Source organism: Bubalus bubalis, chromosome 3 (genome assembly GCF_019923935.1).
Source record: "Bubalus bubalis isolate 160015118507 breed Murrah chromosome 3, NDDB_SH_1, whole genome shotgun sequence".
Classification (NCBI taxonomy): domain Eukaryota; kingdom Metazoa; phylum Chordata; class Mammalia; order Artiodactyla; family Bovidae; genus Bubalus; species Bubalus bubalis.
In genome coordinates this window covers 32,679,163-32,696,076 of record NC_059159.1, presented here as the reverse complement: position 1 = coordinate 32,696,076, position 16,914 = coordinate 32,679,163, and the positions used below count along the sequence as shown (strand labels likewise).

The following is a 16,914-nucleotide window of genomic DNA, read 5'->3' as shown; positions in this document are numbered from 1 at the left end:
CGGGCTGCAGTCCTGGGCTGCTGCAGTCCTGGGCTCGCAAAGAGGCGGACACGACCCGGCAACTAAACAACAACAACTAAGTTTACGGAGGAGAAGTCGAGAGCGAGGAGGATTGTGCTGGGTCAGAAGCAGGTGACCGTCGGGAGAGCGGGCAGCTGGGGAGCCCCGTCAGGGAAGGGGGCCGTTGTGGACGACGGCCAACAGTGCTACCGCGTTTGTGGGCCAGAGACTACGATGTCTGAACAGTCCAGCCTCGGGTCCGGTGTCGGGGGGAGCAGAGTGGGGTCTGACCACGCCGGGTCTCCTTGGCAGGAGCTGCCTGAGAAGTGGAACAACCTTAAAAAGACGGCGGTTACTGTGAGGCAGCAGGTGGCCCCCCTGCAGGCAAATGAAGTGACCCTCCTGCGCCAGCGGTGTGCGGCCTTCGAGGCGGAGCAGCAGGCCTTCTGGGCGCGATTCCGCAGAGAAGCGCCCTTCAGGTAGGGACCCAGGTCGCCACCACGGCCCCCTGTCCTGGAAACACAGCAGCATCTTACGTCACGGGTGACCGCCCCATGGAGCCTGTGTATTTTCCTAACAGAAGACCGGTTACTCTTCTTCCCTCCCGTTTAGGTCCGCTGGTTAGACCCGGTGCTCATGTTCACAGAGTCCTGTTGTGGCCCGTGTGGGATGAACAAAGGCTGTACAAATACTTAAAAAAATATATCTAGAAGCGTCTATGTCTCCAGGTCTATAAAGGGATTGTGTGTAGTAAAATTACTCATCTTTTACTAAACTGTTAGTATTCTAATTTCTCCCAGACTCCTACTATTCACTGAGGGAATTTGAAAATAATTTGGGGGGACTTACGTGGTGGTCCAGTGGTTAAGACTCCACACTTTCAGTGCAAGAGGGGTGGGTTCAATCCGTGGTCAGGGAATTAAGATCCCACATGCTGCACAGTGCGGCCAAAAAAAAAAAAAAAGAATTCAAAAATAATTTTGGAAGGCATTTCAGTAGCCTAACGGCAGGATTCAAGGTGACAGATTTACTTTAAGATGTCCTTTCTCTGCTTAGCAGTTAGTGCTCAGACTGCTCCCTGCTTGTGGTCAGGGATCTTTACATAAATAAAGAAGGTGTAGGGTGGACAACGCAACACCATTCACCATTCACATGGGCCCGCGTGCACACACACAGTCCTTCTTTCAGGGGCTCCCTCCCCTTGTAGGGAAGCCTATGGGGTCTGCTCCTGGTCTGCTGCTCAGGGTCAGACGCTCCAGCTAGGGGCCAGTTCTGGTGGCCCTGTGTCTACTGACAGGCCAGCTGAAGCAGACCCTCTCCCCTCAGTCCAGCTCCAGAGTTTGCTTTCTGTTTCCCCAGCTGGGCTTCCTGCTGCATCTCCTCTCTGTAGTTTTGTGTAGACATGCCTGGAAGTCTCCAGACTGAAACATGCTCTGTGTAAGGAACCAGGAAGCTTTTTATTTTCAGGTTACTTACAGAAATATGACCTTAGGCGATACATGCTAAAGTGACCAGTGAAGCAAGGAAAGAAAATCCCACAACTTTATCAGGAGTTAAGGCGACATAATGGTTAAGCACATGGACCCTGGATTTAGCAAGCCCTCTTAGCAAGCCCACTACTCACTTGCTGAGTCAGGGCAGTCACTTACTCCAGGGCTGTCACTCCGTGCTCTGTGTCCTCATCTGTAAAGTGGGGGTATTAATAGTATCTACCTCGGAAGGCTGTTGATAGGATTAAGCAACACATCTTGACAAGCTTTAGCACAGGACCCAGCACCCTGGTAACCAGCCATCTTGGTTTACCTGGCCCTGTTTTGGTTTTGGCACCAAAAGTCACACATCTAGGGAAGCCCCTCTGTGTCAGGCAGACTGAGACCCTTGGTCACCCCACCTGGCACACAGTTAGGGCCTAACTCTTTTTATTATTCATCATCAAACATATATGAAGCAGCTGGTCTCCAAAGCATCATACCTGGGGCTAGACAGAATGAGATGAGTATGTCAAGAGACAGGGAAAGGGACTTCTCTGGCGGTCCAGTGGTTAAGACTCCATGCTCCCAGTGCAGGGGGCATGGGTTTGATCCCTGGTCAGGGGACTAAGATCCCACATGCTTTGCGGCCAAAAAAATTTTTTTTAATTAAAAAAAATAAATAATGAAGTACAGAACTTGAAAAGTCTCATACAGATTTATTTTTAAAAAAGAAGACAAGAGAAAGGAAAAATGTATAAACTGTGTTTAGGATAAATGTACAACATAGCACTCTAAAGCATTAAAACCACCTGGGAGATTTTAAAACTTCCACTGTCCAGCCTCTCCTGCAGACCAACTAAATCAGACACTGGGGGTTAGACCGGGCATCAGTAGTTTTTAATGCTCCCTGGGTGACTCTGATGTGCAGCCAAGTTAGAGACAGCCACCCTAAGGGAAGAAACTGGGCCCCTTTTAAGCAATCACACCAGGGCGCATAACTTCAGATGACTCGGCATTCCTTTAGATTTACAGCAGTCCACAACCTTTTTGGCACCAGGGACCAATTTCTTGGAAGACAGTTTTCCGCAGACTGGAGCTGGGGAGAGTTGTTTCGGGGTGGTTCAAGCACATCACCTTTATTTCCAATTACTTTATTTGCACATTACTTTATTTCCAATCTGATGCCATCAGTGATCTGATAAGAGGTACTAGTCCCCAGTCCGGATGTTGGGGACCCCTGCTTTTAGAATAAGCACCTTGGGAGCTATGCCCTTGTTCCAAAGAAGCATCTATTGTGCAAAAACATTTGTGGAACTCCTTTGGGGACTCTTCCTTCCAATTCTGAAGCACATCCCTTTGACTCTCCTTTGGATGTGCAATTGAGCACAGGATCAAAGCTGGTAAGGCAGGCGGGCAATGAAGCTGGGTATTTCTGGGCAGTGCTGACGGTATCCACACTAGGGCAACAGCCGTGAAGGTAATGACACTGATACCTTTACATCATCTATCTCTTTTTAAAAAAATTTCAAAAAATGAATTCCAAATATCTGTGGTGAGATGTCTTTCCAAACAGGCTCCCAAGACTGCCTGAACAGAGCAGCACTCTTTTTGCTGCTGTGTTTCTGTGTGTCTGTCGGAAACCTTGATCTCCCCTTCCTAGTTATATCACACCTTGTGTATTGATCAGCTCTTGTTTTTTTTTAATGTGATAGCTGCTTTGGTTTTTCTCTCTTTGCATTTGTATCTATCTGCTGGCTATGAGGATATTACTACCCTTAACCGAGTCTTTCAAATTCACATTTTTTTTTAAATTGGAGGACAATTGTGTTACAATAGTGTGTTGGCTTCTGCCATACAATGGCATGAATCAGCCCCAAGTACACATATGGCCCCTTCCTCCTGAACCTTCCCCCACCCCCTACCCCATCCTACCTTCTAGGTTGTCACGGAGCACTGAGTTGAGCTCCCGGTGCTGTACAGCAGCTCCCCACTGGCTATCTATATTATACATGGTGATGTATGTACGTCAGTGCTACTCTCTCAGGTCATCCCACCCTCTCCTTCCCCTGCTGTGTCCAAAGTCTGTTCTGTATGTCTGCATCCCTCCTCCTGCCATGCAAATAGGTTCGTGAGTACCATTTTTCTAGATTCCGTATATATGTGTTAATATACAAAATTTGTTTTTCTCTTTCTGACTTCCCGTCACTCTGTATAACAGACTCTAGGTTTATCCACCTCACTAGAATTGATTCAAATACCTTCTTTTTTATGGCTCAGTAATATTCCATTATATATCTGTGTGTATATATGTGCCATGGTATCTTTATCCATTCATCTGCCGATGGACATCTAGGTTGCTTCCATGTCCTGGCTATTGTAAATGGTGCTGCTATGAATATTGGGATACATGTGTCTTTTTTAATTATGGTCGTTTGTTTTTCTGGTATTGAGCTGCATAAGCTGCTTGTATACCAAATTCACATCTGTTAATTTAACATGCAGATGAATCTTGGCAAGAGACTTCTTTGAAAAGAACTGCTCACAGCAGTGCAGAAAGTCAAACATGACTGCAATCTTGATGTATTCCTCTTCTTGTCAAGAAGACTATCAAGACTAGAGCAGAATCATGGATTTATTACTGAGGGCAATCTTTGTGGGTGTCAACACATGGGTTTACTTCTTAAGTTTCGTGTGCATGAATGTATGTGTTTAAAGTATTTTAGACGTTGTGTGTGGCAAATGAGTTCTGGTTCCTTTGCCTTCAGATCACTCACAAAATTCTAAAATGCATCTTGCTGAAGGCAGGTCTCGCTTCCTGATTAGATTACAGGAGAAACGTTGATCTTGTCTTTGGGAAGAAAAGGAAAGTGTGAGTCTTTATGGGTACAGGATGAAGTCAGGTCCCTAGGGGTGAAGTTCTTTCTCCATGTTTAAGTTGAGATTTTCTTCCTCCTTCTATTCTTAACTTGAAGCTATGTCAGCATATTCCTAGCTGAGCTCTCTCAGTAATCAGCTAGATCACTGTAGCCAGATTCAAGCACTTCTCACAACTCTTGAAATTGGAGACTCATTCTCCACGGTTGAGTGACAGGGATGCTCCAGGCTTCTAGCAGCTCTCTTGTTCAGGCTTCCTGGCTTTAAGAAATAGTACCGTGTCATCCAGTTGGCATACCCATATCAAGACCAGGATAATCCAGGTCTTGATAAAAGCATTTGGTCCCTCTGAGCTCCAGCTCATTGGAGGCCATCAGTGTTTCTAGCTGGCCAGTCCCCAGATTCTATGAATGGTGGGAAGGACTGTCTTGAAGACACTCTCCCATTGGGTGCTGCATGACAAGCAGCAAATCAAGGCTTTCCAGACAGTGTAGCAAATGTGCCTTCATCTTGCTCTTGAAGGGTCTCCTGTCCCTTCAAAAGCTGAAGGAAAGGGCAGTATTAATCATTGAATCTCTCAGGGATGTATCAGTATCCTCAGACACGTCATTAATTCAGTTTGACCCTGTTCTTGCAATTGATATGACTCACTCACATGGTTCAGGCTTCCATAGAGCAGAAGAGGTGTGTTCTCAGCATGAAGTCAGCAAAAAATGACATGTGCTAGGATATTCAGATAATATGGATTCCCTGATCTCAAGGACTGACAGACTCAGGGTCAGTTTCAAAAATGAGTAACTGAGGACTTCCCTGGTAGTTCAGTGCATAATACTCTGTGCTTCCAAGGCAGGGGATGCAGGTTCCGTCCCTGGATGAGGAACTAGGATCCCACATGCTGGGAGGTGCAAGCAAAAAGAAATTAATAATCAGACATGTACATTGGGCCCAACTTTGATGCCCACTGGGGAGGCAGTTCACAAACCCCACAGAAGCTGGTGCTTCAGCCAATGGACAAAGGAGAATTAGCCATTTGGAAGAAGAGAAGTGGAAAGCAATGGTATTCCAGGCAAGGGAAGCAGAACATGGAGAGAGACAGGGGAATGAAAACATAACACACAGCTGGAGGACTGCACATGTGTGTGAGTGGGATGCAGGATGCGGGAGGTGAGGAGCGAGAGGTCCAGATGACCAGGCTTAGACCATGAATGAGCACTGCGGAGTCCAGGCCTGGGAACAACATCATGTAGACACTACTCTTGTGACTGCAGAGAACCAAGTGGATCAAGGTAGACTCAAGGCAGGGGCTCCATGGTGATGGGGGGCAGAGTGATTGCAACAGCCCAGGTGAGAAGCAGGAGGCCTGAACTGAGGCCATTGCGGTGAGCATGGAGAGAGGAGGATGGATGTGAGGGACCCTCAGGAGGGAGAATCAGGAGGATTGAGTCAATTATGGGAGCTGGAAGAATCGTCACTCAGTTGTGTCCGACTCTTTGCAACCCCGTGGACTGTGACCCGTCAGGCTCTTCTGTCTATGGGATTACCCAGGCAAGAATACTGGAGTGGGTAGCCATTCCCTTCTCCAGGGTTTCTTCCCAATACAGGGATCAAACCTGGGTCTCTTGCATTGCAGATTCTTTTACTGTCTGATCCACCAGGGACAGATCCAGGCGTAATTCTCTGTCTTCTGTCCGGACCAGTAAGTGGAAGGGGGTATGTGTTGCTGCTCCTTAGATGGGACAATGGGATGAGAAAGGTCACCAGGTCAGAAGGAACAGGCTGAGTTACAATACCCTTAGGGTTTCAAGCACAGGTGTGTCACTGCTCCTTATATGTGCAGTTATGGGCCCGAGGTTGATGGTTTACCAGCTGCTCACGTCCCAAGAAATCATTTAAGTCACTTATTCCTCTTTCTGTCTGTGCCCACATCTAGGGCAGGCCCAAATCCTTTTTTCCAAGATCACACACATGAGCACCCTATTTCCATTTCTCTTAATTATAGCTTTGCTCATCCAGACTTTCTAGGCATTTCTCTTTTAGATTAAAATACTTGTGCATTATTATTTCAATTTCAAAGACTAACTACACCCTTTTCCCTCCTATTACTTTCTTGTTCTCACATTGTATTGCTCCCCCAGGCTTTGGAGAAGTGCTTCAAGTTTATTAGGTGCATTAATCAGGTCTGTGAATATCCTGACAGTTTGCACCAGAGCTTTGAAATGGGAAGCGGGCTATTTGCTCCCCTGTCTGGAGGTTCCTTTCACTACTTAGGTCAAATTAACTTTTATATGCGCTCAGCTATAGGGAATGAATGTCAGCAGATTCAAACCATAAACAAAAATTATGCCACAGGGCAAATGAAGTTTGGAATAAGTTTGACAAATGATCACCTCTTACAAATATTTGAGGATCCAATATTGATTCAAGGATGTTTGTAGGCACTGTGGAAAGAAACATTAGGAAGATCATTTATTATCTTCTGTGCCTACCCCCCAACACTCTGATAACTCCTGTCTTACCTACTATTTCTGAACAATACTCTGTTAATAAATTAAACAGAATGTGGGCTCTTAGAATCTGTCTGATATATACTAACACCAAGAAGCCAAGTTCACTTTCCACATTCACTCTAGTCAAGATAAAAGGTAGAACCAACATGTTCCAACAATTAGTCTTCGAAAGAATGTGCGGAAGGAACCTTCATGCTGGGTAGCCTTTCCTGATGGCTCACTTGCCGTGAGGATGTTACCTTCCTTTCCTTCTAATTCTTTCTCCACTGCTCTCATAGAGGAGAAGGCTCCTTGCCTATACAGACAGAGGGTGCTCTTCAACTCTGAGAACTCCAGGCCCTTCTGAAGCCCTTGCTGGCTGGACAACAGTGAAGATACACAACGGTATTCAGTCTTAAGATGAAAATCCACCACCAGAGCATGCCAGCCAAAACTATTTAGATGGAACAAGTGGGAATCAAACATAGCAAGCATCAAAGTTAATCTGACACTAATTTAATGGTATGCATAACTGTTATTGTGTTGCATGGCAATTAGGCTTAAGTGGTGAGCAGTTCAGGTAAATGACTTTAATTAGGATTACTTTCCATCCGTCAAGTCAAATATTTCCAGAGACAATTGAGAGAAGAGGCAGTTCAAGGAAAGTTTCTTGCATGTCATCATCTTCCCACCAAACAACACACACACACACACACTCACACACACACACACACACACACACTCACACACACACACATGATTGCAAGAAATGGCCAATTCTCTAGCCATTCCTTTTCCCTCTCAACTTCTTTATATTGGACTCCACAATTCCTTATTCTAATTTTAGAGAAAGATGGTGTTCACACTTAAGTCATGGTATCCCCAATATCTGGGGCTTCTCAGGTGGCACTAGTAGTAAAGAACCTGCCTGCTAATGCAGGTGACGTAAGAGATGCAGTTTCGATCCCTGGGTTGGGAAGATCCCCTGGAGGAGGGCATGGCAACCCACTCCAGTATTCTTGCCTGGAGAATCCCATGGACCAAGGAGCCTGGCTGGCTACAGTCCATGGGGTTGTGTGGAGTAAGGCACAACTGAAGTGTCTTAGCATGCACATATGCATCCCCAATATCTAGCTACCCCTTAAGCACACAGAAACAGGAAGACCTGAGACTGGTGATGGGAAGAAAGGATACAGGGAGGCTAGGGAAGGAAAACCAGAGGCTCCTTGAAGGTTGTTCTGGGTGCTCCTCACCCACATGGGAACCTGTGAATGAGCAGTTCTTACATCAGAGAAGAGGTTCTGCCAGGAATGTGGGTTGAAGGGGCCAGAACATAAAGGGGGTTCATGGGGTGAGGACCAGGAGCAGCAGTGGGAGTCTTGAACATGGGGAGAAGAGGAGGAGGAAAGATGAACTTGAACTGTAAAGTTTGATGTAGCCTTTATAGGAGTCAAGTGCAGAGCCAGAGGTCACTGCAGGACACAAGCGGAGATGAGGCCACTTGAAGGAGGAACTTGAGAGACGTGGGGCCTGATGGGAAGCACACAGTTCGGGAAAGCCATGCAGCGCAGGCCTGTGGTCAGGACTTTGTGCTCCTGCTTCAGGGTCCCTCTCAGTGGTTCTCCCACCCAGAGGCACTGCTTCCTGAAGGTGATGCAGGCCGTTAGCGTGAACCTCACCACAGAGAAGGAAGCCAGCCCGGGGAATATGAAAAATGCTGGTACCTGCTATTTACAATAGCCAGGACGTGGAAGCAACCTAGACGTCCATCAACAGATGAATGGATAAAGAAGCTATGGTACATATAAGTGTTAGTTGCTCAGTCATGTCTGACTCTTTGTGAACCCACGGACTGTAGCCTGCCAGGCTCTTCTATCCATGGAATTCTCCAGGCAAGAATACTGGAGTGGGTAGCCGTTCCCTTCTCCAGGGGATCTTCCTGACCCAGGGATCAAACCCATGCCTCTTGTGTCTCCTGCTTTGCAGGCAGATTCTTTACCACCTTAACCCCCAGGGAAGCCCCAGTGGAATATTACTCAGCCATAAAAAGGAATGCATTTGAGTCAGTTCTGGTGAGGTCAATGAACCTAGAGCCTGTTATACAAAGTGGAATAAGTCAGAAAGAGAAAAACAAATATTGTATATTAACGCATATATATGGAATCTAGGAAAATGGTACTGATGAACCTATTTGCAAGGCAGGAATAGAGACTCAGACATAGAGAATAGATTGATGGACACAGCCGGGAAGGAGAGGGTGGGATGAATTGAGGGAGTAGCATTGAAATACATACATTAACTGTGTGTAAAACAGATACCTCCTGGTGTGACCTTTGCCTTCACAGCCTCTGCAGTAACAGGACAATGCTCTTTTGTGTCAAGTGGGCTGGACACCAACAAGTGAAACAGAGTCTAAACGGGGCTCAACCAAAGGGTTATTCCCCCACTGGACCTGGGGAGGTGAGGAGTATTTTTATTACCCTCTCGGATGTAGAGGGCTTCTCTGATGGTTCAGTGGGTAAAGAATCCGCCTGCAGTACAGGAGACACGGAGATGCAGGTTCAGTCCCTGATTCCCTGGAGTAGGAAAGGGCAACCCACTCTAGTATTCTTGCCTGAAAAATCCCATGGACAGAGGAGCCTGGTGGGCTACAGTCCAAAGCGTTGCAGAGGCTTGGACATGACTGAACGCACATGGATGTAGAACACATCCAGACAGGACGTTCCTCTCACGTCCTCCTTCCTCCTGCTGGTTATGCTCATCCCACTCCTACCTACCCTAACTATCTTGCCTTCGCAAGCTTTGCTGAAAGTCCCTGCTCTTTGCTAAAACACTGAGGATTTAAAGGTTCGAGCTGCCGTGGCTCTGGTGATTGTAGGAGATGGTCCCTGAGTTCTCCACTGATAAAGGGGAAACATTGTCTTGTCTTGCAGGTTTGATAGCACTGGCCCTCATCAGACGTTGGATGCCTGGCACCTGGAGACCCAGCAGATGGAGTCCACCATGGCCTCCATTTCCGCGTCCGCCAGCTTGTTTGAAGTCACAGTCCCTGACTATAAGCAGCTGCGGCAGTGCAGGAAGGAGGCGTGCCGGCTGAAGGAGCTCTGGGACACGATTGGGATGGTGACCTCCAGCATCCATGCCTGGGAGACCACCAGGTGGAAGGATATCGACGTGGAGGCCATGGACTTGGAGTGCAAAAGGTTTGCCAGGAACATCCGGAACCTCGACAAGGAGGTCAGGAATTGGGAGGCCTTCACAGGCCTGGAGAGCACTGTGCTGGACACCCTGACCTCCCTGAGGGCTGTGGCCGAGCTGCAGAACCCGGCCATCCGGGAGCGGCACTGGAGGCAGCTGATGCAGGCCACGGGCGTGACCTTCACCATGGATGAGGGCACCACCCTGGCCCACCTCCTGCAGCTGCAGCTGCACCGCTTTGAGGACGAGGTCCGGGGCATTGTGGACAGAGCTGTGAAAGAGCTGAGCATGGAGAAGGTGCTGAAGGAGCTGCAGACCACCTGGGCTGGCATGGAATTCCGGTACGAGCCCCACCCACGGACCTGTGTGCCCCTGCTGCAGTCCGACGAGGACCTCATCGAGGTTCTGGAGGATAACCAGGTCCAGCTTCAGAACCTGATGGTGTCCAAGCACGTTGCCTTCTTCCTGGAGGACGTGTCGGGCTGGCAGAAGAAGCTGTCCACCGCCGATGCCGTCATCTCCATCTGGTATGACGTGCAGCGCACATGGTCTCACCTAGAAAGCATATTCATCGGATCTGAAGATATCCGGGCTCAGCTGCCCCAGGTACCTGCTACAGAAACCCTGCTCCCTCTGTTCCCAACTCCCAGTCAAGGGACAGTCCCCCAGCCCCTGCATACTCTGCACCATTCCTTATCTGTCTCCCTGCCTTGGCTTCACCCAGGGGTATCTCCAACAATCATAGACCTTTCAAAACACCAAAAGCCAGGCATAGGAAAAGAGAGAAGGTAAAACGCCTGCTAGTCAGCTTGTTCTTGGGCTTCCCTGGTGGCTCAGTGGTAAAGAACCCACCAGCCAAAGCAGGAGTCCCAGGAGACCTGGGTTCAATCCCTGGGTTGGGAAGATCCCCTGGAGGAGGAAATAGCAACCCACTCCAGTATTTTCACCTGGGAAATCTCATGGACAGAGGAGACTGGTGGGCTACAGTCCATGGGGTCTCAGAGTGGGACTCGACTTAGCAACTAAACAACAGCAAACAGTTTGTTCTTAGATGGGTAGGAAAAAGAAAGGAGAACCTGGTTTAAAAAACAAAAGAAGTGTACCAGAGAAAGGAGGTCAGAAACAGGAGCTGCTCTTGTGTTGCTCTACACGTAATGACAGTGCGGGTACTGACTGGGAAGCCAGCGTCATTTCCAGGCAAGCTGAGTTCCTTCCCTGCAACGAGCTATTCTGCAAACCTCCGGCCTGTGCCAGCAGGCTCAAACACTAGTCTTCAGCTAAGTGCTAAATGAGGAATTTCTCTAAGATATGCATTCTTCTCATTACTACCGTTCTAATTTGTTTGTCCCTTCTAATTGTCCTAATTAATGTACCCCCTCTCTCAGTGGACTCTAATCCATTTAAAAAAAGATTTTTGCAAACTTACCCCGTATCCCACTCCAGTATTCTGGCCTGGAAAATTCCATAGAGAGGAGCCTGATGGGCTACCGTCCATGGGGTCGCAAAGAGTCAGACACGACTAAGCGAATAACACTTCCGTATCCCTCAGCACAGTGAGTTCTTTGCTTGCAAATTAGTTTGATTCCAAAATGTCACATGTTATCCAGATCTTGTTTCAGAGTTAAAGCACATTCTATCAAATCATTTTTCCACCTCATCCCACAAAAACACATTTAGTATAATGATGCAGATTAAAGTTTGTACATTTGCAATGAAAAATAACAGAAAATAATTCCATTAAAGCTACTGTCATGAAACTAAATCAAATAAGCCAGATTTTATTCGTCTCCAATGCTAATTGATTGAAGAAGGGCAGGTTTGATGAGAAGCGGGGGAGAATGTAGGTGGAGACTTTTGCAGACATTTTTAAAAGAGGCACTTGAGAATTTACAATAAAAAATAATAATTCATATCATTAACTCCTCAGGTTTAGGTGTAAAATGTGTAAATACATTTGTCTCCTTTGTAGTGACAATATGGTAACAAAGACAACTCTGAAATACGACAAATCAGTCATCATGTTACACCCTAACTAGTAAATATTTTCATTCACTATGAATATTTTCCACCTTTTGTTCACATATATACATGTTTTTACACAATTGCTCTCAGGGTAATTACAATTTTCCAGTCAGTTCTTTGCATTTCAAACATTTATGTCAGATATTTCTGATGCGTGTGCATGCTCAGTCCCTCAGTAATGTTCTGACTGTTTGTGACCCTATCGACTGTAGCCCGCCAGGTTGCTTTGTCCATGGGGTTCTCTAGGCAAGAGTATAGGAGTGGATTGCCATTTCCTACTCCAGGGAATGTTCTTGAACCAGGGATTGAATCTGTGTCTCTTATGTCAATTGCGTTGGCAGATAGATTCTTTACCAGGAGTCACCTGGGAAGCCCCTTATTTCTGATCCTTCCTTTCGATTTATTTATCTTATTTTTGGCTGTGCTGCGCCTTCACTGCTTTGCTTGTGCTTCGTCTAGTTGTGGTGCACAGGTTTCTCACTGTGGCGGCTTCCCTGGTTGCACAGTATGGGCTCTAGGCATTTGGGCTCACAGGCTTGGTTGCCCCGAGGCACGTGGAATCTTCCTGGACCAGGGTTGAAACCCGTGTCCCCTGCATTGGCAGACAGACTCCTATCCCACTGTACCACCAGGGAAATCTTCTGATGATTCTATAATCTTAATAATTTTTCATTTTTAACTGGTGAAAGATACCTCACTTAAGGAATCGTAATTTAAGTCTTGATAGGAGAGAGGCATGGGTCACAAAGGTCCCAGTAGACTAGGGCCAGCAGCCCAGGCTTGAGTCCCTCTCAAGGACCTTAGGGAAGTTACTTGAACTCTCAGTGCCCTGGTTTTCTCATCTGTAAATTGAGACTAAGCCCGGTCCCTACATCCAGAAATTCATTAAAGCTGAATGTTCAGCACATACCATTATGATTGTTGTTATGTAATCGTAACCACACAAGCTCTCACCAGGTACCAGGTGTTGGGCTGAGGTGCTTTGCATTTAGCATTGTCTCAGTCATTTCAACAACACTGTGAGAGTGTGTGTATTTGGGGAAAATGATAATATTTAATTACTTTTGACATCATGGGCTTTCCCAGTGACTCAGATGGTAAAGTGTCCACCTGCCAATGCAGGAGACGTGAGTTTGATCCCTGAGTCAAGAAGATCCCCTGGAGAAGGGAATGGCTACCCACGCCAGTATTCTTGCCTGGAGGATGCCTTGGACATAGAGACCTGGCAGGCCACAGTCCTTGGGGTCGCAGAGATTTGGACAAGACTGAGCAACTGACACTTTCACTTTCATTTTGACATCATAATAGCACCTTTGCTGCCGAAATGCTTACTTTGGTTATAGAAACTTTTGCTTGGGCCCAGAAAGCACATAGGATCCACCATCTGCCTGACTTAGGAATTATGTAGTTTATGCCAGCAGTTCTCAAAGTGTGGTCTGAGGGGTCCCTGAGACCTTTCCAGGGGATCCTCAAGGTCAAAACTATCTTAATAATAGTACTAAAATGGCATTTGCTGTTTTCACTCGTTCTTCTATTAGCACACAGTGGAATTTTCCAGAGGCTACATGTTGTGATATCACAACACACTGGTTGCAGAAGCAGGGAAGAGAATCTGTCCATCTTCTAAGTCAGGCATTAAAGAGATTTGGCAAAAAAAAAAAAAAAAAAAAAAAAGTGCAGTGATGCCACTTTTTCCTCTAAGTTATATTATTTTGGAAAATATACTTATTTTGAATTAAAATATGTGTTATATTAACATAATATGCTTATTACTGTAATTTTAAATGAATTGACAAATATTTTTTTAACATTTCTCAACTTTAGCTTCTAATGTAGAATATGCATTGATAGATATAATATTACCGCATAAATGAAAGCTCTTTGCACTCCCCAGTAAGTTTTACAAACATAAAGGGGTTTTAAGATCAAAATGTGTGAGAACCACTGATTCAAGCTAAAGGTATTTCCTCCTTTGGGCCTAATCTCTGTGTTATACAACCTAGGAGCAGTTTTCAAAAGCAGGCTTGGTACATGAGGGTAGCTTCTTGGAGTTGAAAGGAGTGGGGGTTAATTTTTTCCACACTTTAATTTGCAGGATTCTAAAAGATTTGAAGGCATCAACATAGACTTTAAAGAGTTAGCTTATGATGCTCGGAAAACTCCGAACGTAGTGGAAGCCACCAACAAGCCAGGTCTTTACGAAAGGCTGGAAGATATTCAGAGCAGGTGACGGCCAGTGTGCAGCTGCCTTTGTAATGGAGAGGCTTTGTCTCTGTTTGTCTCTCAGGTCCTTACCTTAGTTAACTGCCCGAGTGAGAGAGTAAGCGTGTGTGTCTGGTCGGGTACCTTGATTTGCCTGTGTGCTTGGGTAATATGGGATATTGTTAGAGATGTTTATTCTGATTGAAATGTACTAGTAGGGGTATATGCACATGCCCACGGATGTTCCATGTATACATCACTCCTGAGGGTAATCCACAAGTCACACTCGTTTGCATTTAGGTAACAGCCACATGCCTCTGGATCCTGATAAACCTAACGAGGAAATTCTCTGTGCCCTCAGGCTGTGCCTGTGTGAGAAGGCCCTGGCGGAGTACCTGGACACCAAAAGGCTTGCCTTCCCCAGGTTTTACTTCCTCTCCTCTTCTGATCTTCTAGATATTCTTTCCAATGGCACAGCCCCTCAACAGGTAAGCGGGGAAGTGCTTGTAGAAAGTCAGAAGGATTGAGATGCTCCAGCAGGAGAGTTTCAAGTTCCCCATTATGCCCATTAAGCAATGTATCCATTTGACCTATGTTGCCATCAGCACGGTCCCTAAGCTCATCTCTGGCTACCTGCTTTTTTTTTTTTTTTCCCTTAAACCTTTCTAGGTAGCCCAGTTTATTTCCAGTTGGATCTCTGTAGAGATCAAAATTTAAATTAAATTTTTGAAAATTTCTATATGCTTGGATGCTTGCTTTATCGTTCTCTAACACATGATGAGGTGTTTGTTCCCTTTCTGAAAACTGGGGCTTTCACTATCTTGGAAACGTTTTCTTTCAGTATACTTTTGCATAATATTTCTTTTTTTTCTTAGTTTTTTTTTTTTTTTTAATATGGACCATTTTTAAAGTCTTTATTGAATTTGTTATGATATCGCCTCTGTTTTACATTTTGGTTTCTTGGCCATGAGGCATGTGGGATCTCAGCTCCCTGACCAGGGGTTGAACCCACACCACCTGCATTGGAAGGCAAAGTCTTAACCACTGGACCGCCTGAGAAGTCTCTACATGGTATTTCTATTCCGGTTATGTGGATAATTTTTTCCCTCTGAGTCATCATATTTCCGTAGGTTGAGATTATTATCTTCATCTATTCATACATTTTTGTACATACTTATACACTTCTTTCTCTCTCAGTCCTCTTCCTTGGCATTCTTCCATGTCCCTCAGATATATCCATGTCCCTCAGATTTATCCACCGTATTTAAGTTGTGTGTTTTTATTTGGTCCTTCTGTGTTGCTAACACTGTTAAAAACCACACTGCACCATTTGTTTTCTTTATTTTTCTACCTCTACCAATTCTTCTTATCTTCTACCTCAAATTTTATAGAGTTCATGTTTCTTTCATTTAATTGAAAGCAAAACAAGGTGATATTTTTTCAACACTACTTCTGTTTCCTGTATTAAGCTTCTAATATATATATATGCTTTTACTCTATTTCTTGAGTCTGGCTTTCTCCTTCTTTTAAGTTGTGGGATAATTTCACGGGTCTTGTGTTAATTGTGTTTGTTGCTTTAATACACTATTTGTTCTTGTATAAAGAAAAGTCTTTATCATTTGTTCCAAGTCCCTGGGTGGGATCTCCTCCAGCACCTTCAGTTTACTTCAATACTCTTAGAATCTCTCCCGCCATCTCATAAGTGAGAGAGCTCATGGCCATAAATGTAAGGGTTAAAACTCACAGTTCTCAGGAGGCCCCTGTATTTCAAAAAAGCTCTACCTGGGGCAGCTTCCTGTTTGTCATTTCTTCTCCACCTGCTGTTCTTCTCACTGCAGGACCACAGTATGGTTCTGTCTGGCACCCTCCTAGGATTACTGCCCAAGGCATCACTGCCTCCGTATCATGAGATGCCATACTTGGGAGAAGCTCTGGCACAACCAGGCTTTCTGCCTGGTGTGAGTTTGCTGGCCCTTGCTCTGGATCCTCCAGAGGCTGGTCTCCTGCCTCAAAGTGGTTCCTACATCTGAGTGACTTCTTCCACAGGCCATGGTCACCACTGCCCTTGATCCTCCAGATTTGGGCATGTTAGCAGCAGCAGCAGCATTCATCTGTAGACTCTCCTGTGCCTACCCTCCTGCAGCACAGTAGTGTTTTCTTAGGAAGAGGGCTTATGAATTAGTTATTGCTCCAGTCTGTTCCCATCTGTAGTAGATCAGGCAGAAATTACTCAAACCTTTGTGGCTTCGTTGGTTTGTAGTTAATGCGTGTTGCCCACTAGGTCTGTATTCCCTTTTATTCAGTCCAGCTAAATCCCATCTTCACATCTTCATCATTCCCTAGCTTCCTTCTAAACGTTTGGTACCCAACACTTTAATGGTTGTCACAGGGTAGCCCTTTAAGCAATACAATAATAATAAGTAGCTTCTAAGCAATAATCGTAAGTGACTTCCTGGACATGCTCTCCACTTATAGGTTCAACGCCACCTTTCCAAACTCTTTGACAATATGGCCAAGATGCAGTTCCAGCTAGACGCCAGTGAGAAGCCAACCAAGACCAGCCTTGGCATGTACAGCAAGGAAGGAGAATATGTGGCCTTCAGCGAGCCCTGTGACTGCAGTGGGCAGGTAACGCGTGCCTCGCTCTCTCAAGTGTCTGC

General features: G+C 45.8%; 1 protein-coding gene across 8 annotated transcripts in view; it reads left to right on the top strand.

Annotated features, from left to right (window-relative positions):
* Positions 1 to 16,914, top strand: part of DNAH9 (dynein axonemal heavy chain 9) — a 284,870-nt gene that overhangs the window by 70,003 nt on the left and 197,953 nt on the right. For 6 of the 8 annotated variants that reach the window (XM_045164842.1, XM_045164840.1, XM_045164839.1 and 3 more), the window contains exons 19-23: positions 313 to 479; positions 9,766 to 10,636; positions 14,148 to 14,278; positions 14,616 to 14,742; positions 16,730 to 16,882. In XM_045164842.1, the coding sequence (XP_045020777.1) occupies positions 313 to 479; positions 9,766 to 10,636; positions 14,148 to 14,278; positions 14,616 to 14,742; positions 16,730 to 16,882 (1,449 nt within the window). Of the gene's footprint in view, positions 1 to 312; positions 480 to 9,765; positions 10,637 to 14,147; positions 14,340 to 14,615; positions 14,743 to 16,729; positions 16,883 to 16,914 lie in introns of those variants that run through there. The other 2 variants (XM_045164838.1, XM_044939263.2) reach the window with 2 other exon arrangements.